Source organism: Molossus molossus, unplaced genomic scaffold (assembly GCF_014108415.1).
Source record: "Molossus molossus isolate mMolMol1 unplaced genomic scaffold, mMolMol1.p scaffold_m16_p_8, whole genome shotgun sequence".
Classification (NCBI taxonomy): Eukaryota; Metazoa; Chordata; class Mammalia; order Chiroptera; family Molossidae; genus Molossus; species Molossus molossus.
This window is the reverse complement of record NW_023425402.1, coordinates 1641249-1660831: the sequence shown is the minus strand read 5'-3', so window position 1 is coordinate 1660831 and position 19583 is coordinate 1641249. Positions and strand designations below refer to the sequence as shown.

The 19583-nt window shown below is 52.5% G+C and overlaps 2 protein-coding genes and 1 non-coding gene across 6 annotated transcripts in view; 1 reads left to right on the top strand and 2 right to left on the bottom strand.

The window, feature by feature from the left end:
- Positions 1-15650, top strand: part of DHX16 (DEAH-box helicase 16) — a 29405-nt gene extending 13755 nt beyond the window's left edge. Inside the window, exons 5-20 of one of the 4 annotated variants that reach the window (XM_036248251.1) lie at positions 5601-5855; positions 5967-6170; positions 6244-6435; positions 7696-7806; positions 7979-8094; positions 9703-9913; positions 10082-10180; positions 10294-10446; positions 12154-12294; positions 12464-12626; positions 12709-12827; positions 12928-12995; positions 14080-14242; positions 14330-14491; positions 14776-14949; positions 15443-15650. In XM_036248251.1, coding sequence (XP_036104144.1) covers positions 5601-5855; positions 5967-6170; positions 6244-6435; positions 7696-7806; positions 7979-8094; positions 9703-9913; positions 10082-10180; positions 10294-10446; positions 12154-12294; positions 12464-12626; positions 12709-12827; positions 12928-12995; positions 14080-14242; positions 14330-14491; positions 14776-14949; positions 15443-15571 — 2460 coding nt within the window. In that variant the 3' untranslated portion in view covers positions 15572-15650. Of the gene's footprint in view, positions 1-5600; positions 5856-5966; positions 6171-6243; positions 6456-7695; positions 7807-7978; positions 8095-9702; positions 9914-10081; positions 10181-10293; positions 10447-12153; positions 12295-12463; positions 12627-12708; positions 12828-12927; positions 12996-14079; positions 14243-14329; positions 14492-14775; positions 14950-15442 lie in introns of those variants that run through there. The other 3 variants (XM_036248253.1, XM_036248252.1, XM_036248254.1) reach the window with 3 other exon arrangements.
- On the bottom strand, positions 2677-2784 carry LOC118622148. The gene has a single exon (XR_004957963.1). It is a non-coding gene; the product is annotated as a small nucleolar RNA U13 (small nucleolar RNA).
- Positions 15608-19315, bottom strand: CUNH6orf136 (chromosome unknown C6orf136 homolog). Its single transcript, XM_036248255.1, has 6 exons — positions 19154-19315; positions 17613-18014; positions 17261-17349; positions 16899-17099; positions 16060-16129; positions 15608-15981 (listed from the first exon to the last, which is right to left on the bottom strand). Exons 1-6 carry the CDS (start codon positions 19223-19225, stop codon positions 15868-15870), a joined length of 948 nt encoding a protein of 315 aa, XP_036104148.1. The 5' UTR covers positions 19226-19315; the 3' UTR covers positions 15608-15867.
- Positions 19316-19583: the final 268 nt, after the last annotated feature.

The following is a 19583-nucleotide window of genomic DNA, read 5'->3' as shown; positions in this document are numbered from 1 at the left end:
CAATTAGCTAATCTTTGTTTTTTGATCAGAGCATTCAGTCTATTTATATTAAAGTTATTTTTGACATGTACTTATTTATTGCCATTTTTGTTTATTGTGGGTATATTTTTCTTCCTATTTCTTTTACTAATTACAGCAGTCCTTTTAATATTTCTTGCAGTGCTGGTTTGGTGCTAATATATTCCTTTAGCTTTTTTTTTTTTTGTCTGGGAAACTCTTTATTTGACCTTCTATTTTGAATGACAGCCTTGCTGGATAGAGTAGTCTTGGATTCAGATCCTTGTTTTTCATGACCTTGATTACTTCATGCCATTCCCTTCTGGCCTGTAGTGTTTCTTGTGAGAAGTCAGCTGAGAGCCTTATGGGGGTTTCTTTGTAGGTAACCTGTTGCTTATCTCTTGCTGCTTTTAGGATTCTCTCTTTGTCTTTAATTTTTGGCATTTTAATTATTATGTGTCTTGGTCTGGACTTGTTTGGGTTCTTCTTACTTGGGACTCTCTGTGCTTCTTGTCCCTGTATACCTTCTATCTTTACCAAGTTAGGGAATTTTTCTGTCACTCTTTCTTCAAATATATTCTCTAACCCTTGCACATTTTCTACTTCTTCTGGAACTGCTATGATGCAGATGTTGTTATGTTCATATTGTCCTACAGTTCTCTTAGGTTGTCTTCCTGTCTTTTAATTGTTTTTTCTTTTTGATTCTCTGATTGGGTGATGTTTTTTCTACTCTGTCTTCTAATTTACTGATTCAATCCTCAGCCTCTTCTACTTTGCTGATTATTATTTCCAGTGTGTGTGTGTTTTTTTAATCCTCACCCAAGGACATTTTTGTATTTATCCTCAGACGGAGTAAGAGGGTGAGAGGGGGGGAAGAGAGAGAAACATCGACATGAGAGAGACACATTGACGTGAGAAAGACACATCGAGTGGTTGCCACCCACACGACCCCAACCAGGGCCAGGGACAAACTGCAACTGAGGTATGCACCCTTAGCCGAAACCGAACCCGGGACTCTCTGGTCCGCAGGCTGATGTTCCCACCGCTAAGCCAATCTGGCCTGGGCCCAATGTGTTCTTTATTTCTACTGTGTCATTCTTCATTTCCAATTGGTTGTTTTTCAGTGCTTCTATATCTTTACTTATGCTGTTGAGCTTCCTCATGATTATTACTCTGAACTGTCCCTCTGATATCTTGCTCAATCCCTTTTGTTTATTTCATCTTTTGTCAAATTATCCTGTTCTTTCATTTGGGATTTGTTCCTTTGTTTCATCATTTTGGCTATCTCAGTGGGTTTTGGAGCCTGACATTTTCCCTGTGGATGTTGGTGTTCCACTGGTTGTGACTCCCTCTCCTGGGTTTGGATGAGCGTGGGAGGTCCCACATTAAACACCACTGTCAAGTCTTACTTTCCTTGTTAGATTTGCAAGCCCAGGAAAGGTTCAGTTACCCTCTAGTTTTTTCCTGGAGGCTATTAGTCTCAGTTACTTGGGTTGAAGCGCTCAGCTGAATGAAAAAAAAAAACCCTCAGGTGTTCATGGTAAGAAGATTTCCTGAGGGTGGGGTAGATGCTTGTTGGATGTGAAGGAGCCTCAATTTGCATTTTTCTGGCCTGGTGGGTGGTGTTAAATTCCTGAGGGAGGGGCTCTTGCTCCCCCCTGGGGCTCTGGGAAGGGACTCTTGGTGTAAGATGGCCATTGTCCTTTGAGAGAGTGATACAGCACAAAACTCCCATTGCCCTCCCAGCTCTCCAAGCTTCGTTGTCTTTCCACACAGTTCCAGTCCCGTCTGCCCTCCAACTGCTGGGGCCCAAGGTGAATGGTTTCAGCTAATGCAGGGCTCTGTCTTGGCCTCTGCACTGTGGAGCTGCTGTTGATGGGCTCCCAGCCGCCCTGTTGCTCCTTCGCAGACCTGCCAGGCTGGATTTCATGTCCCCTTTCTGACCACGGTTATATGTATCCTCTCCAGCTGCTTTTCTGTTGTTTTTTTCTGAAGATTTGTCTTTATTTTTGTTGTAATTCCGGTTTGGTCCTGGGAGATGGTCTGTGTAGCTTCCATTCACTCCATCACCATTTTGGAATCCCCTGATTGGGTGTTTTCTGCTTCCTTATATTCCAAATTGATGATTTGCTTCTTGGCTTCATCTACTCTACTATTGATTCCCTGTAAATTATTATTTTTTTTTTATCCTCATCTGAGTACATTTTTTGATATTTTGTTCAGATAGAGTGGGAGGGGAGAGAGAGAGAGAAACATCGATGTGAAAGGGACACATCGAGTGGCTGCCACCCCCACAACCCAAACAGGGCCGGGGACAAACTGCAACCCAGGTACATGCCCTTAGCGGGAACCGAACCCGGTTCTCTCTGGACCGCAGGCCAACGCTCTAACTGCTGAGCCAAAGTGGCCAGAGCAAGTTTTTTAATTTTTAAAAATATTTTTCTTTATTGATTTTAGAGAGAGAGGAAATGAGAGGCAGAGAGAGATAGAAACAGCAATGAGTGAGAACATTGATTGGCTGTCTCCTGCATGACCCCCACTGGTGGTTTGGCCCACAGCCTGGGCATGTGCCCTGACTGGGAATGGAACTGGTGACCTCCTGGTGCATGGGTCAACGCTCAACCACTGAGCCATACTGGCTGGGCTAAAAAAATTTTTTTTTAATTGAACTTTTTTTCACATTAGACTGGTAATGTACCGAAGTTGTAACAAGGTTTGTGGGAGGGACATCTCACACAAGTACATGAACACCCAGTCATCCATCACACTTCTTAACTATGAATGGATATTTTGTTGTTAATTTTATGTATTGATTTTATAGAGAGAGGAATGGAGTGAGAGACAGACAAACATCAATTTGTTGTTCCACTTATTTATGCATGCATTGGTTGCTTCTTGTGTGTGCCCTGACCAGAGATTGAACTCGCAACCTTGGAGTCTCAGGACGATGCTCTAATCACCGGCGCTTCCCGGTCAGGGCTGGAATATCTGTAATAACTGCTCTTTCCAAATCGGTCCAGTGAAGGTCATGCATTTGGTGGTTAGGTTTCTTTTTTTATATATGTATATATTTTTTAGAGAGAGAGAGGAAGGGAGAAAGAAAGAACAAGAGAGAGGAAGGGAGTAAGAAAGAGAGAGAGAAGCGTCGATTTGCTGTTACACTTATTTATGCATTCTTTTTTTTTGTGGTACATGCCCCTAGTAGGAACCGAACCCAGGACTCTCTGGTCCACAGGCCGATGCTCAACCGCTGAGCTAAACTGGCCAGGGCATATTTATGCATTCTTCTTTGTGCCCTGCCCAGGGATCAAACTCGCATCCTTGGTATCAGATGATGCCAACTGAGCTACCCAGCCAGGGCTGGTTGTTAGGTTTGTAAGTTTGTTTCATTTACTCTCTTTCTGTCTCATCTTGTTCCATCTCCTACATTTTGAGTGCATCTGATCCGTATCTTGTGGAGTTAAGCTCTTCTGTGCCCTGTGCTTTCTTTTTTTTTTTCTTCCAAATTTTATTAATTTATTTTTGTTACAGATGTTTCTCCTTTTTCCCCCAGACACCCTCCTCCCCATCCCCCCTCCCACCATTGTTGTCTATGTCCATTGGTTATGCATACATGCATATAAGTTCTTTGGTTCATCTTACCCCTTTCTCTGAGGTTTGTCAGTCTGAACAATACTCCTTTCTACAGCTCTGGGTCTGTTTTGTTCATCACCTTATTTTGCTCATTATATTCCACAAATAAGTGAGATCATGTGGTATTTGTCTTTTTCTGATTGGCTTATTTCGCTTAGCATAATACTCTCGAGGTCTCTCCATGATGTCTCAAAAGATAAGAGATCTTTCTTTCTTACAGCTGCATAGTGTTCCGTTGTGTAAATGTACCACAGGTTTTTTTTTTTTTTATGTGCCCCTAGCAGGAACCGAACCCGGCACTCTCTGGTCCACAGGCCGACGCTTCAACTGCTGAGCCAGACTGGCTAGGGCTATACCACAGCCTTTTATCCACTGATGGGCACTTGGGCTGTTTTCCAGATTTTAGGGATTGTAAATAGTGCTTTGGGGTACATATATTCTTTCGATTGGTGTTTCAGGCTTCTCATGGTGTATTCCTAGAAGTGGGATTACTGGGTCAAATGCAAGTTCAATTTTTAAGTTTTTGAGGTAACACCATACTGTTTTCCACAGTGGCTGCACCAGTCTGCATTCCCACCAGCAGTGTATTAGCGTCTCCTTTTCTCACACACTCGCCAGCACTTGTTTGATGATCCTGTGCTTTCTTTAAAGTGCAAGTTTTGGGGGTAAAGCTTGTCCAGACCCCGAGCGAGCAGATGTGGTGGTAGCACCTCGGGTGGTGATGTGCACCCCCTGGGGTCCTGTCCCGGGGCCCGGGGCCAGTCTTGGACCTCTCACTGCAGACCGCTCTCTGCAGCAGCCCTTTGTCTAATGCCCAGCAGCTCTGCTGGCCCCTTCCAGAATCAGTCGTTTCACTGGGGACGGCAAAATGGTGATACTTGGGTCTTTTTTATATAAAGAAGAGCTTTTCCTCAATAACTAGAAATGAGCTACAATTCCTTGTTAGCAAGTAAGGTAAATGTTTATTTCCTTTTAATTACTACTTTTCAGTGTAAGGAGTTAGGTGTAATAGTCACCTCACTGGCGACAAGTTTTTCCCCCCATTCTCTGTGTGCATGTATGTGTGTCACACGACTCGTGAATTTTTATCTTTCAGTATTTTGTAACTGCATGTCATTATTCTTTTTGTTGCACAATTTCCATTATATTTTTGCCCGTGTTTTATAAAGACGTCCCTCTGCTTCACCATCAGGCGGAAGGAGTCTTCGATCGCGGTACTCAGATTAGGTCGTGAGCATAAACTCTGTTTCAAGTCTTCACAGAACAAGGAAGGAAGCCCAAGCCGTCGCATGGAAGCGGAGCCCCAGGGGCGGTTTCGGGGGTTTTCTCATTGCAGTAGGAAAGCTTGTCTCACAAGGAAGCGTCTGGTGATAGCTGGGAAAGGCCTTAAGGATGTGGCCAGTCTTCTGTCATCTACAGTGTGTCCTGAAAAGCGTGTGTCAAAAGAAACGTGTAGAAGCCAAATGGCACATGGTAGGAGGGGAGGGTGTTCCCAGATTGCCCAACGCCCCTCCTCCCACCTTGCCTCACAGCCACTCTGATGCTGCCCTTCCAGCGTCTTGTGTACATTGCTTTTCCCCTTCCCTAACTTTAGTCATGCGGTTTGCGACAGGGAGCATCTGCCTAGAGTGAAGGTCACCTACTGCTGGCACTTTTCAGTGGTTTCCATTTGTCTCAGTTGCTTTCTTTTTGAGACCTTGGCTTCTAAATGCTGGTATCGGCCTTTGTTTTCTTCTTTTCACTAACTCGGATATAATATTAAGAGCAAAATATGAAATATTCAAATAATTGCCTAATGCGTTGGTCTTGACAAAGGCGGCCTTCCAGTGGGAGGCCCCTCCGGCTCCAGGTGTGCTGGCGGGGGAGTCTCGTCTCCGGGGTAGGGAGACACCTCACTCCTAGGGGTAGGGTCGGGAGGAGAGGAGCTTGCCATGCCAGCAAGAGGATCTGACCGCCCGGTGCTGACCCAGGTCCCCGAGCTGCGGAAGAAATCCCGCCGAGAGTACCTGGCCAAGCGGGAGCGGGAGAAGCTGGAGGACCTGGAGGCGGAGCTGGCGGACGAGGAATTCCTTTTTGGGGACGTGGAGCTGAGCCAGCACGAGCGGCGGGAGCTCAAATACAAGCGGCGTGTGCGGGATCTGGCCCGGGAGTACCGGGCGGCCGGGGAGCAAGAGAAGCTGGAGGCCACCAATCGCTACCACATGCCAGAGGAGACCCGAGGACAGGTGGGGCGAAGGGGTGCGCCTCAGCCCTGGCCCCAGGCTGGGGGGCGGGGTTGGCGTCGGGGAGGAGGGGCCTGGGCGGGAGGGCAGCCCCGCTCACCCCTTCCTCTGCAGCCCGCGCGAGCTGTGGACCTGGTGGAGGAGGAATCGGGTGCCCCCGGGGAGGAGCAGCGGCGCTGGGAGGAGGCCCGGCTGGGGGCTGCCTCCCTGAAGTTCGGGGCCCGAGATGCTGCCTCCCAGGAGCCCAAGTATCAGCTGGTCCTGGAGGAAGAGGAGACCATCGAGTTTGTCCGGGCCACTCAGCTGCAGGGTGATGAGGTGAGAGGCCGGGACCTGGTGGGGAGCACAGGGAACTGGCCCCGAAACTCATGCGCCCCTTTCCCCTGCCCAGGAGCCGGCAGCCCCACCCCCTTCCACCCAGGCCCAGCAGAAGGAGTCCATCCAGGCCGTCCGCCGCAGCCTCCCCGTGTTCCCCTTCCGGGAGGAGCTCCTGGCTGCCATCGCTGACCATCAGGTCCTCATCATCGAGGGCGAGACAGGCTCCGGGAAGACCACCCAGATCCCGCAGTATCTCTTTGAGGAGGTGCGGCATCCACAGCGCAGGTGTTTGGTCCTGCCCATGCACTAGCACTGCCCTGTCAGAGCCCTGGACCTGATATTTTCAGTAGTTGCCCACCTCTCCATTTTACTTAATTTATTTTGTATATGTTTTTATTGATTTTTTGTTTTAGAGAGAGAGAGAAATATCAGTGTAAGAGAAATATCCATCAGCTGCCTCCTGCACGCCCCCTACTGGGGATCGAGCCCGCAGCCTCGGCATGTGCCCTGATTGAACCACGGTCTCTCAGTCCACCGAAGGACACTCAGTCCATTAGGCTGGGCTCACCTCTCCATTTCAGTAATTTCCTCTCTTCCACTAAATGGTGAGGTTCTTGAGAATATGGACTGTATCTTTTTCACATTTCTGTTCTCACTTCCTGCCACAGTACCCCTGATGGTAGGCGTTCTGTGTGCTTATATTGGAAGGGAGTGTATGGGTGGGTGGGTGTGAATGTGGGCCTTTTGCTTCAGTTCTGCTTGACCTCTGCTCCTCTGCTTCGTCCCAAAATGCAAAGTGGAAGGACTTGTGCTATTATTTTGCCTCACTTTGTTCCCACGGCTTCTGAGTCAGCCCCGCCTATGCTGTCCTTTTGCAGCTCAAACTAGCTGAGCCCAGAACTTGGTTCCCCAAAGGGCTGGGACTGCTAGGGCTGGTTGAAGACCCATTTGAGGGCCCTGGGTCGGCCATCCTATCTGTTTGCCCTCCTTGTCTGGATTTCAGCTTCTGTCTGTTCCCTCCTATCCCCCTGCCCTACCCTGTGTTTACAACTCTTTTCTCTGAACTGTCCTGGGCCTCAGGGCTATAGTTAGCAAAGGGAAGACCTCTTCTTTTTTTTTTTTTTTTCCTCACCCGAGGATATTTTTCCATTTATTGTACAGATAGAGTGGGAGGGAGAGAGAGGAAGGGGGAGAGAGAGAGAAACATCGACGCGAAGGGACACATCGAGTGGCTGCCACCCACACGACCAACCAGGGCCGGGGACAAACTGCAACCGAAGTACGTGCCCTTAGCGGGAATTGAACCCGGGTCTCTACGGACCGCAGGCCGACGCTCTAACCGCTGAGCCAAACCGGCCAGGGCTCTTCTTTTTTTTTTAAATTGATTTGAGAGAAACATGGATCCACTCATTCATACATTCATTGGTTGACTCTAGTATGTGCCCTGACCAGGGATTGAACCTACAACCTTGCTGTATCAGAACAATGCTCTAACCAACTGCACTGTTCTTTCTCTGTCATTCAGGGGTATACAAAGAAGGGTATGAAGATTGCCTGCACTCAGCCCAGGAGAGTGGCAGCCATGAGTGTGGCCGCCCGAGTGGCCCGGGAGATGGGTGTGAAGCTTGGGAATGAGGTGAGATCCAGAGGGACTAAAGGATAAGGGGAGCCTGAAGGGTCTTGGACTCAACCCACACTGCCCTTCGGACCCCACACCACAGGTCCAGGTGCTAGCCCCTGCTCCCCTGGCCCTACACTCCCTTCTGGGAGCACCAGCCCACGTTCCATCATAACGGCTCCCTCGACAGGTTGGCTACAGCATCCGCTTTGAGGACTGCACGTCAGAGCGAACTGTCCTCCGCTACATGACAGACGGGATGCTTCTCCGGGAGTTCCTCTCTGAGCCTGACCTTGCCAGTTACAGGTATACACAGGGCCCCTCCCCCAGAGAGCCACCCACCTTCTTTTCTCCTGGTCTGCTGCCCTCCTCCCCCTCAGTGCCTTCCTGTGTGTCCTTAGTTCTGGCCTTTCTCTCCTTTCTTCTCACCTAGTCCATTTGGCCATTGTCTCCAGATTAATCTACCAGTTCTTGAATCTATGATTCCGGCAGTCCCAGAGCTGACCTCTAGGTGCCATAGAGACGGGGCTGGAGGTTAAAGATACTGCAGAGAAAGTCTCTCCCTCCCTCTCCAGTTGTTTCCAGAGTTTAGAAAACAACCAGGATGGTAGGGTGGAGTGGTGCGTACTTGAAAAGCCATGCGAAGACCACTTGAAGACACCGAAGGGCGGTGCCCTGATTCCCCGTAGATATGTGAAAGCTGTTATGTGGGAACAGTTCAGGCTTGTTTTATGGGACCCGAGAGCACATCTAGGAGCCATAAGGGATGTTACAGGGAGACAAGTTTCAGCTCAGCACCAAGAAGCCATAGTGTGGTGGAGATGGCAGGGTTGTCTGCGTGTGAGCGCCACATTGATCTGAAGGGTGGATGGTACGCGTGTGCTTAACAAGGGGAGACGGTGCATGCGTGGGGTTAGGCCAGCTGAATTTCTGGTCCTGCAAGGTCAGAGTGTAGCCATAGGACAGATCTGATTTGACCCTTCACACTCCTTCAAAGCTCTCTGAGAGCCCATTGAAAAGCTAGCCAGTGTAAGAGGGTTTGGGGTGTGGGGCTTTCCTACCAACTCCAGCCCGAAACTGCCAGGGCTTCGCATCATGGCCAGGGTTAGATACAAAGGCTTGAGGTGGGAGTGAGCTTGGCTGCCACCAGAAATGCAAAGACTAGAGCAAGGAAAAAGAAGGTGCACACATGCAGCTAATTTAGGAGGAGACCAAGAAGCCTGCAGAGTCCTCTAAGGTTGGGCTAGAAAGGCTCACCAGTCCCCACAGAAGCCTGGGAGCTTCTGGGCTGTTCACATCATGGTGGCACAGGTCCGTCTACCCCCAGCCAGCCAGGGCGCTAGTCTTGTTGAAAGAGGCCTTGCCCTCACTTTTCCCCTTTATTTATTTAATCAGTCCTCACCCGAGGACATTTTTGCATTTCAGATAGAGCAGGAGGGAGAGAGGGAGGAAGAAAGAGAGAGAAAAACATTGATGCGAGAGAGACACATCAACTGGCTGCCACCCACACAACCTCAACCAGGGCTGGGGACAATCTGCAATCGAGGTACGTGCCCTTAGCGGGAACCAAACCCAGGTCTCCCTGGACCGCAGACCGACGCTCTAACCGCTGAGCCAAACCGGCCAGGGCTCTAGCAGACTTTTTACTCTGGTCCAGAAACTTGTCTTGGCCTCCATTTGTAGCCTCCACCTTGACAGCTGCTCGCCCAAGCTGAGAGGCTGCAGACCGTGGTGCCTGGTCTTCTCCAGCTTTCTTTTGGTCTTACGTAACTGGGAAATTGGCTTCTCCTGGAGCCCCTTCCTCCCACATTTTCCCTTGGACTCTGTCTCCATCTGCGCCTTCATCCAGGGGCCCTAGTGCTCACCCATGCATTGCTTCGCTCTCCTGACTCATGGCTTTCTGTTCCTTCCCAGTGTGGTGATGGTGGATGAGGCTCATGAACGGACCTTACACACAGATATTCTCTTTGGGTTGATCAAAGATGTTGCTCGCTTCCGACCTGAGCTCAAGGTCCTGGTGGCTTCAGCCACACTGGACACTGCCCGGTTTTCCACCTTCTTTGATGACGCCCCAGTGTTCCGAATACCTGGACGCAGGTTTCCAGTTGACATCTTTTATACCAAGGTGACCCTTCAGGGAGATGGGTTTAAGTGAGGCATGAAGCTGGGGGAGATTGTCCCAAGGGGGGCAGGGTGGAATGGAGAGTCCAGAGGGGACCTGGCTACAGCGTATGAGTGGGGGAGAGGAAGAGGTGTGCCTGATCCAGTGCCTTCTGTGCCCTCCTCCGCCCAGGCCCCCGAGGCCGACTACCTGGAAGCTTGTGTAGTATCTGTGCTGCAGATCCATGTGACCCAGCCCCCTGGGGACGTGCTGGTGTTCCTGACAGGACAGGTGAGTGAGGTGGGGAGGAGTGATGTTGTGCGTGTCCCAGGGCAAGATGGGGCTGGCTGGTCAGCTTTCTGTGACTCTGGACCCCTGCTGCCCCCTCTCCCCCCGAAATCCAGGAGGAGATTGAGGCTGCCTGCGAGATGCTCCAGGATCGCTGCCGCCGTCTGGGCTCCAAAATCAGGGAGCTGCTGGTGCTGCCCATTTATGCCAATCTGCCTTCCGACATGCAGGCTCGGATATTCCAGCCCACACCCCCAGGGGCACGGAAGGTAAGTGGTGGAAAGCTACATTCTTCACCCCAATGGTTGTACAAGCAGCAGTGAGAAAGAAGGGTTGTGCCTGCCCTGTGCCAGCTGCACCCTGGGCACTGCCACGGTCCAGGCTGAGTGTGGAGCAGCCTGTCCCTCCCCTCTGGAGAGAGAGGATGGAGGTGGCATGCACCGAGAGGTAGTGAATGTATGAGAAGAAGGGAGCCCTTGGTGTGCTGGGACGTGGGATTTGATCTGTTGTACCTTTAAGAAAAATGGCAAGGACCCTGGCCGGTTTGGCTCAGCGGTTAGAGCATCGGCCTGCGGTCTGGAGAGACCCGGGTTTGGTTTCCGCTAAGGGCATGTACCTCGGTTGCAGTTTGTCCCCGGCCCTGGTTGGTCATGCGGGTGGCAGCCACTCAATGTGTCTCTCTCACATCGATGTTTCTCTTTCTCTCTCTTCCTCCCTCTCTCCTTTCCGCTCTATCTGAAGATAAATGCAAAAATGTCCTCCAGTGAGGATAAAAAAAGAAGGCCTAAAGTGTGCTTGAGGTCAGAGTGCAAGCTCCAGGGAAGGTGCCTGGGGTGACGCAGTGGTAGGGACTGGCTGAAACCAGCTTGGACTAGATTAGGAAGGGCCTTGGTCACTGGTGGAAGAGTTTGGATGTTAGATGACTGAATGGCAATCGACGGATTTTGAGCAAAGATATAACTTTCATCAACAAATATTGTAGGGGTTCCTGCCAGGTGCTGTTCTGGGGATGGGGATACAGTGATGAGGGAGACTAAGTTCTTGGCCTCACAGAGCTCCCTGTCCAGTGCAGAGGACAGTGGGCATTCAGCACATGATGTTAGTTTATGATGGACACTCTGAAGAGAGACAGTGCAGCCCAGGAGGACAGAGACTGACTGGTGGGGCTGGAAATGGCAGCAGGGAATTTTCTCGGGAGTGTAGGGAAGGCCTCTCCTTCTCCAACAAAGGGAACGTGAAGCAGAGACCTGAACTGGGTGAAGAGGGAGCCAGGTTGTCATCCCAGAGAGGAGTGTGCCCAGCAGAGGGGCCAACTCAGCTCTTGCAGAGGACCGGAGTGCAGACTGAGGAGTGCTGGCCAGGGAGCATGGTGCTGTGGGAGGAGGTCAGAGAGCTAGAGGACTCGGCGCCTGAGGGGGCCAGGGCATAGTGCTCAAGTAGGATGGAGGCCAGCAGAGGGCGGGGTGGTCGCAGGTGCACATTTTATATATATATATATTTTGTGGTATGTGCCCCTAGCGGGAACCGAACCCAGGGCTCTCTGGTCCGCAGGCCAATGCTCAACCACTGAGCCAAACTGGCCAGGGCTGCAGGTGCACATTTTAGAAGGTCTGTTCAGGATGCCACGTGACCCGGGCAGGCGTGGGAGCTGAAGCCTCATTAGGGGGCTTTTGCAGGCAGTAATGTGCGAAGGTGAATAAGAAACTGCTGGCGGGGAGGTGGGCAGGGACGGGGCAGCCCTATCTCCCATCTCTGAAAAACCTGTCAACCCTCGTTTCCATTTCCTTTCCTAGTTGTGCCCCTGCTGAGCCCAGCTTCTCGCCCTTCTTCCGGTCCCCCTTCTCTGACTGGACACGAATCCCCTCAGCTCCTGCCCCTTCTCTGCCCCTGCTGCCTACTCCATACTTTCCAGGATTCCTTTTTCTACATAACTGGGAGGTTGGGGTCTCTGAGTGACCCCATATCTGCTCACTCAGGTTGTTGTGGCCACGAACATTGCTGAGACTTCACTCACCATCGAGGGCATCATTTATGTGCTGGATCCAGGGTTCTGTAAGCAGAAGAGCTACAACCCCCGCACAGGCATGGAGTCGCTCACGGTCACGCCCTGCAGCAAGGTCAGCCTGGGTGCCAGTGGGTCTCCATGGCCCACTGGAAGGTCCTACTCAGAAGCCTGTGGAGGCCTCTAAGAGGATGGAATCCCCCTCCTAGATTTCTTGCATAAACACCGCCCTTTCTCTTCCCTTCACCCAGTTGTCAGCCAGCCTGTCTTTCCCTTCTTTCTAGGCCTCAGCCAATCAGCGAGCTGGTCGGGCTGGCCGGGTTGCTGCAGGGAAGTGCTTCCGCCTGTATACCGCCTGGGCCTATCAGCACGAGCTGGAGGAAACCACAGTGCCAGAGATCCAGAGGACCAGCCTGGGCAATGTGGTGTTGCTGCTCAAGAGCTTAGGTGACTAGGGACCCTGTCCTGAAAGAGCAGGGAGTCACTGGTCCTTATAAAGGAGCTGTTCTACCCTCCCCTCTCCCTACAGGGATCCACGACCTCATGCACTTTGATTTCCTGGACCCACCACCTTATGAGACCCTGCTGCTGGCTTTGGAGCAGCTGTATGCTCTGGGAGCCCTCAACCACCTTGGGGAGCTCACCACGGTATGGTGGGAGGGCAGTGGCATGGGGTCGAGGTGACCCCTTGAGTGGTGGAGGAACACCTGAGGGAGGGCTGGCTTCACCCTCTCTTTCCTCTCTTCAGTCTGGTCGGAAGATGGCAGAGCTTCCAGTGGACCCCATGCTATCTAAGATGGTCCTGGCCTCTGAGAAGTGAGTCCCCACTCCCGCCAGCCCCAGCCCACAGACCGCCCGGGCCTCCTCCTTGGGAGCCATCTTTGTTATTTTGCTCTTTTTTTCTCTACCATATTCTTTAACAAATAAGGAGTTATTAGAGAACCCTATCTGCTCCCTTTGAGGCCCACAAGGGCCAGTAAGACACTGTGCTGTTCTTGATCATGGGATGAAATGGGTAAGATTGACAAACATGGAAACTGGGGGCATGAGTGGAAGTGTGACTTCCCAGCTGTGAGGGTGCTGAGTGCGGGCTGGTGTGGGGACTTACCCATTCCTGAGGTTTCAGATGGGAACGCTTTTATTTTTAATCTTCACCCGAGGATATTTTTTCATTGATTTTTCAGATAGTGTGGGAGGGAGAGAGAGAGAGAGAGATTGATTGGTTGCCTCCTTCTCAACCCCAAGCAGGGCTGTCACCGAACCACAACCAAGGTACGTGTTCTTGACTGGAATCATACCCGCAACTCTTTGGTCTGCAGGCCGACGCTCTGACCGCTGACCCAGACTAGCCAGGGCCAGACTGGAACATTTCGATGTGGCTGTGGAGGGACGCGTTTAAATGCCGTGGTTGGTCTGGCCGGTGTGGCTCGGTGGCTGAGCATCGACCTGTGCACCAAGAGGTCGCTGGTTCCATTCCTGGTCAGGGCACATGCTCAGGTGTGGGCCACATCCCCAGTGGGGGGGCCTGCAGGAGGCGGCCAGTTGGTGTTCTCTCTCATGATATTTCTCTCTCTCTCTCCCTCTCCTTTCCTCTCTCAAATCAAGAAAGGAAAAAAAGGTTTAAAAAAATGCCCTGGTTGAGGTCAGAGGTCATCACATGAACATGCAGCGGTCTGTTCCCCACACACACAGCGCCCACCTTGCTGCTGCAGACCCCTCAGAGGCCCAGCCCTTTCCCCTGTGGACACCCTCCTCTGACTGGCGCGCAGCCCCGCCGTCCTGGCCCTGCCGTGCCCAGCAGCCCGCGCGAGGGCACGCCCACCACAGCAGGCCCTTCCCCGCCCAGGGTCAGTTCTGTGTCGCGCTTCGGAATCTCATGTCGTTTCCTTTCCTGCCCCAGGTACAGCTGTTCAGAGGAGATCCTGACAGTGGCTGCCATGCTGTCAGTCAACAACTCCATCTTCTACCGACCCAAGGACAAGGTCGTCCATGCTGACAATGCCCGTGTCAACTTCTTCCTTCCTGGTGGGGACCACTTGGTTCTGCTAAACGTTTATACACAGGTCACTGGGCTTGGGTGAATGGGAATGAGGGAGACATGGGGACTCTGGTCCTATCGGATACTTACCCCTTTTTCACCCTCCTCACAGTGGGCTGAGAGCGGCTACTCTTCCCAGTGGTGCTACGAGAACTTTGTCCAGTTCAGATCAATGCGCCGAGCCCGGGATGTGCGGGAGCAGCTGGAGGGGCTCCTGGAGCGAGTGGAAGTTGGCCTCAGCTCCTGCCAGGGGGACTATATTCGTGTGCGCAAGGTCAGCATCTCTGTAGTCTGCTGCTGTCCACCAGGTCTCCCCAGGAGCAAGCTGCCCTCCGCGGCCTGTGGCGCCTTCCAGGCTGTGACTGTGCCCTCTCCCCCTGTGGATGGCTGCTCTCCTGTGCTTTACTCCCAGACCACTGAGGGCTTCTTCTCACTGGGTTCTTCATGCATCCTTACCTTTCTAGTTCTCCAGAAGCTGGAATTAAAAGGGGTAGTGAGTGCTGAGGGTCCCTGGGTGTCTGGCTTTCCCATTGACATCCTTCCCTGCCTGCCCCCTAGGCCATCACTGCTGGGTACTTTTACCACACGGCCCGGCTGACTCGCAGCGGCTACCGCACAGTGAAGCAGCAGCAGACAGTGTTCATTCACCCCAACTCCTCCCTCTTTGAGGAACAGCCTCGTTGGCTGCTCTACCATGAACTTGTCTTGACCACCAAGGAGTTCATGAGACAGGTGAGGGGACCTGCCCAGGCAGGTGAAGAGGGTATTGACAAGTGGTATTCTGGCAAGCTAAAATCCCAGGTTTGGGTTGCTGGGACTGGCAGAGAAACAAGAAAACATTAGTTTAAGGTAGGATAAGATAGAAAGACATCTTGTCTAACAGCTAACTCAACTTCTCTGAAGACCTGATCATTGTACAGTGGATTTTTGAATGGCCATTGTCCTTGTGTTTCGGGTGCTGGGTAAGACGGTGAACAAAGCGAACGTGGCCTCTGCCCCAAGTGTACTTCTCATTCATGATGTTCAGGTTTTGTAGGGATATCCTACTTGGGAACCTGGTGATATGTAGAGGTGTGACAGCCTTTGGGGTACATAGTATTAGAGCCCTGCACCCTTCCCCCTCACGCTGAAGTTAGAGTTTGGGAAAAAGGAGAACTTGAGCAAACACACATTAGAATCTAGGTTGGAAAGACAGGAACTCGACTGTGTTTTTCTCCCCTTCTAGGTATTGGAGATTGAGAGCAGTTGGCTTTTGGAGGTGGCACCCCACTATTATAAAGCCAAGGAGCTAGAAGACCCCCATGCCAAGAAAATGCCCAAAAAAATAGGCAAGACACGTGAAGAGCTAGGGTAAAGAAAAGGGTCATAAACAGAACCTGAAACCAGCTCCTTCTCCTGCTACACATTACTGAATATTAATAAAAGTGGTTTTGTAATAAAGCTTGTAGGAACTTTTAGACTCCAGAGAAAGTGAAATGGACATTCAATCTCATGTTTTCACTTAGATTTTATTATTTACAAGTTAAATTACACAGCAGCTTTACACAGCAAGAAATGGGAAGGGAGGAAGGAGAGGGGAAGAAGCTGGCTATCCCCACCTCCTCTTGTGCGTAGCAAAGTCTTCAGTGCCGCCCCTGCCCCAGCTCCTGGTTAGGCCTTGGCACACAGGTGCCAGCTGGGTTCTGGCTCTGACAGCCCCAGAGTCACCAGGGCTCCCACAAGCAGCTTCTTCACAGGTGTTGGGGGTAAGTGTGAAGGCATCAGCTGCAAGAGAGAGGGTTAATGCCAGGGTTAGGGGATGTGCTGTCCCTTCCCCCCACCCAATCCAGCCCTGGGACTCACTTTGTCTAGGTGATGGCGACAAATGAGGCCACTGGAATTCAGGTAGAAGGTGGAATAGGCATCGTAGGTCCTGGTGAAGGAAGAAAGGCTTACTGAGGGGGAAGGTGATTAATCTCAAAGTTTAATTCAAGCATTTGTTTAAACTCAGTTCCTTGACTTTGCTACATATTAGATCACCTGGGGACTTTGAAAAATCCTGATGCCCAGGCTGTGCCCTGTTCCAATTAAATCAGAATGTCTGGCACCAAGATGATCCCACTGTACAGCCAAGTCTGTGGAGCCCTGGTTTGGGGCGAGCCTAACATCTCCTGGGATCTTACTTTGTCAGAAATTGACCAAGTACTTTACCTAAGATTGTGAGGCTCAACATGAGGCAGGAATTTTCATTTGTTCAGTAAGTACTTGAATACCTACTTATGTATGTGCTAGGTGATATACATGAATAAACTGAGTTCAGAGGTTTCCTAATGTACTCAGAGTCCCCATTTTTGTTACATTAAAGGAGACTAGCCCAGCTAGTGTGGCTCAGTGGTTGAGCATCAACCCATGCACCAAGAGGTTGCAGGTTTGATTCCTGGTCAGGGCACATGCCCAGGTTGTGGGCCCAATCCCCAGTGAGGGGCATGCAGGAGGCAGCCAGTCGATGTTCTCTCCCACCAATGTTTCTATCTCTCTCCCTCTCCCTCCGACTCTCTCTAAAATCAATAAGGGGAAAAAAAAAAGACTAAAACAAGATCCTGCCTTGCAGTCAAGTCAGGTAGGTAACAGGTTATCTGGGAGACTAGACCACCAATCCTAAACGGGTACAATTAAGGTGGGTCCTTCCTCACTTCTCTTACCGGTAAAGCTCTTCCTTGTCACGCTTGTAGAAACGCAGAAAGAGCATGTGGATGGGCAGCCCCACGAGCCGCCAGCGGGCTTGCAGGGTCCAGTTCTCGGGGTGGCGGGTCAACTGGAGAACCTCCAACTGAAGTTGTGCAAAGTAGTTCCAGGCCAGGAAACGGCACAGGGTTAGTGACAGAACATACCAAGTCCGGCCCCTTTGAGGAAGGGATGGGAAAGAAATGTCATGATGGCAGAATCAGAAAACCACACCGGCCTGTGTCTGAGGAATGGCAACAGTTGTAGTAAGTGAAAAGGGTCAAGTACATAGCACTAGGTCCTTTTCCTCCCACCGCCCTGTCCGTGCCTGGATTCTCACTTGGTACGTATGTTCAGGATCTCATTGATGAATTCCACATCCGACGAGTAGAGAGTGTAGTCATGGGAGTGAAGGAAGAGGTTGGGAAGCTGGGTGGAAGAAGAAGGCATCAACCCAGTGATGATCCTATTTCTCAGTTTCCTAATTGTAGGTGTCTCCTTATTTCCCTCTGTGCCATGTGTAACTTTCCTTAATTCAAACTGAGGATCATCTTTTCCTTGGGAAATGTTTGTAACATAGTTCTATGCTCACCTTGTGGTTTCAAGAAAAGAATCCAGTTGACTAACCCTCTACTTCCAAGTATCTGCATTCCTTCCCACTGTGAATGAAGGTCACTTTCGATTTTAATTACCTCTTGTCTCAGTCTCTCATACATGACAGCCAGGTGCTCCTCCATACTCGGATCTCCTGATGGAGTGGCAGGCGAAGGGCGGGCAGTCACAGGCGCTTGGAAAGATATCAAAGCCCCAGAATAGGGGCAGGAAGGTCCCTCAAACAGGCTCCTAAGCCCATCCAGGCAGCCACTGTGCATCTCAGGTCCTGGCCCCTCCTCCCCCTTTCCTGGAGGGAGAACCACCCATGGTGAGCTGAGGGCCTGGACCTGAGGGAGAGGTAGTGGGGGAGCTCGGGGAAGCAGCTGGGTGGCAGGGTGTGGGGGTTGGGGAGACCAGAAAGGAGGAGAAGATGGAGAAGTGGAAGTTGTGGGAGGGGGCCATAAGGGTGGAAATGGCAGAGCCCATGGAGAAAGCTGGTCCTAAGGAGGAAGAAAAGGGAAAAAAGTGAGAATCCAGCTGCCTTATGGCCCTTCATCCAAGTTGCTCATTAACACGCTTCCAAGCCCACCCGCTCCTCTTGACGAGATGGAGATGGAATTACTAGAGGAAAATCCATCCAGCAGGAAAGTTTCCTATAACAAGCACCTCCCCAAAATACTAGCAAATACCTTTACATTTAAGATTCCAATACTCTGGGGCAGTTCCACCTCTCAGAGCAAGGATCACACACGTTTGAGTGAACAAACGAAGGGGTGAGATTCTGCTGCACCGGACGAAATGACGTGGCTTGGGGCACAACTGCCCAGTTCGTGTGTGAGGCAGATGGACAGGGAACAAACCCAACTGGTGCGGGGGACACGCGTACCAAGTCCTTCGCCACCCTTGGGCGCTCGCCTTCCCTACCAACGTCCTCACAGGGCGCCGAGGTCGGCTGAGCTGCCAGGGGGCTGCACGGGGCAATACGTGCGGACAGCCCTGCGACCTACACGGCGCACAAGCGGCCGCACCGACACCACAGCCAGGCGGCTACTCCCGGCTGGGCTTCACCCCCGCTTCACCGACGCTGAGGCTGCAATGAGGGGTCACCCACGGTCAGGCCTGACCCGAGTCCCTCCGCTTCCCAGGAACCGCAGTGGTCACCCCGGGAAGGCGCGCGGGCCGCGCGGTGCCTCTGCCCCGGCCGGTCCGAGGCGCCGGCTCCGCCGGGGGCGTGGCCACCTTGCCGCCCACGCGGGGGCCCGGGCCGGGTCCGCTGCTATCCCAGGGCAAGTGGCGCGGGCGGCCCCGGGCAACTCCCGGGCAGCGCCGCGAACCTCCCCGCCCCCTGCCCTTCAAATCACCTCCAGGCACAGATAACCGCGGAGACGCGGCCGAAGTGCGAGGCGCCCGCTTGCCCCCCAGGCCCGGGAGAGACGACCTCCTGCGCACACCGGGGCTGCCGCCGCACCGCCCCCTCGGCCCCGCGCCCCCGGCCCCGCACCAACCGCCCGACACAGCCGGGATGGGGCGGGGGCCGCCGCTGCGCCTGCGCCGAACGGGGCGCGCGCTCCGCCCCTCGCGCCCGCTCCGAGGGTCTCTCCCCGCCCCCTCACCTCTCTGAGGCTTCCTCTCCCCTCACCTGGGGTCGCGCCTGGTAGGCGCGGAGGCAGGGGCCGAGACGCCGGGCCGCCTCCCTGCTGGGCTGATACATGATCTTCCGGGAGCGGAGAGCGCGCCTCCCGAGTGCGGCCTCCGGCCTCCTCACGGGGTGAGCGCGCCCCGAGCCGGCTTCTTGAAGGGGAAAGGAAGGGGGGGGGTCAGGGCCTGAGGGGAGGGAAACGGAGATGATGCGCGCTTGCGCACTGCGGCGGGTTCCAGGGAAGCGGCGAGGCGCCCGTTCTGCTAAGTGCGCCTGCGCCGGCGGCCGGGAGCCTGCCCTAGAGGGCTTGCGCAGTAAGCGCGGCGCGAGCTGCACTCCCTTACCTGGGGCGCTTGCGCCAAGAGCTGGAGCGTGGGGCTGGGTGCAATGAGTGGGCTGAGATTGAAGTAGCGACACTCAAGTTTCTCAG

Bases quoted from the DNA above. Each gene is read 5' to 3' on its own strand.
- CUNH6orf136 (XM_036248255.1), bottom strand. From the start codon at position 19,225: ATGTATCAGCCCAGCAGGGAGGCGGCCCGGCGTCTCGGCCCCTGCCTC. The intron at 17,100-17,260 runs GTGAGAATCCAG...CCTTCCTCAAAG, and splicing joins ATCCTGAACATACGTACCAA to GGGCCGGACTTGGTATGTTC. The intron at 15,982-16,059 runs GTGAGTCCCAGG...TCTCTCTTGCAG, and splicing joins GTCGCCATCACCTAGACAAA to CTGATGCCTTCACACTTACC.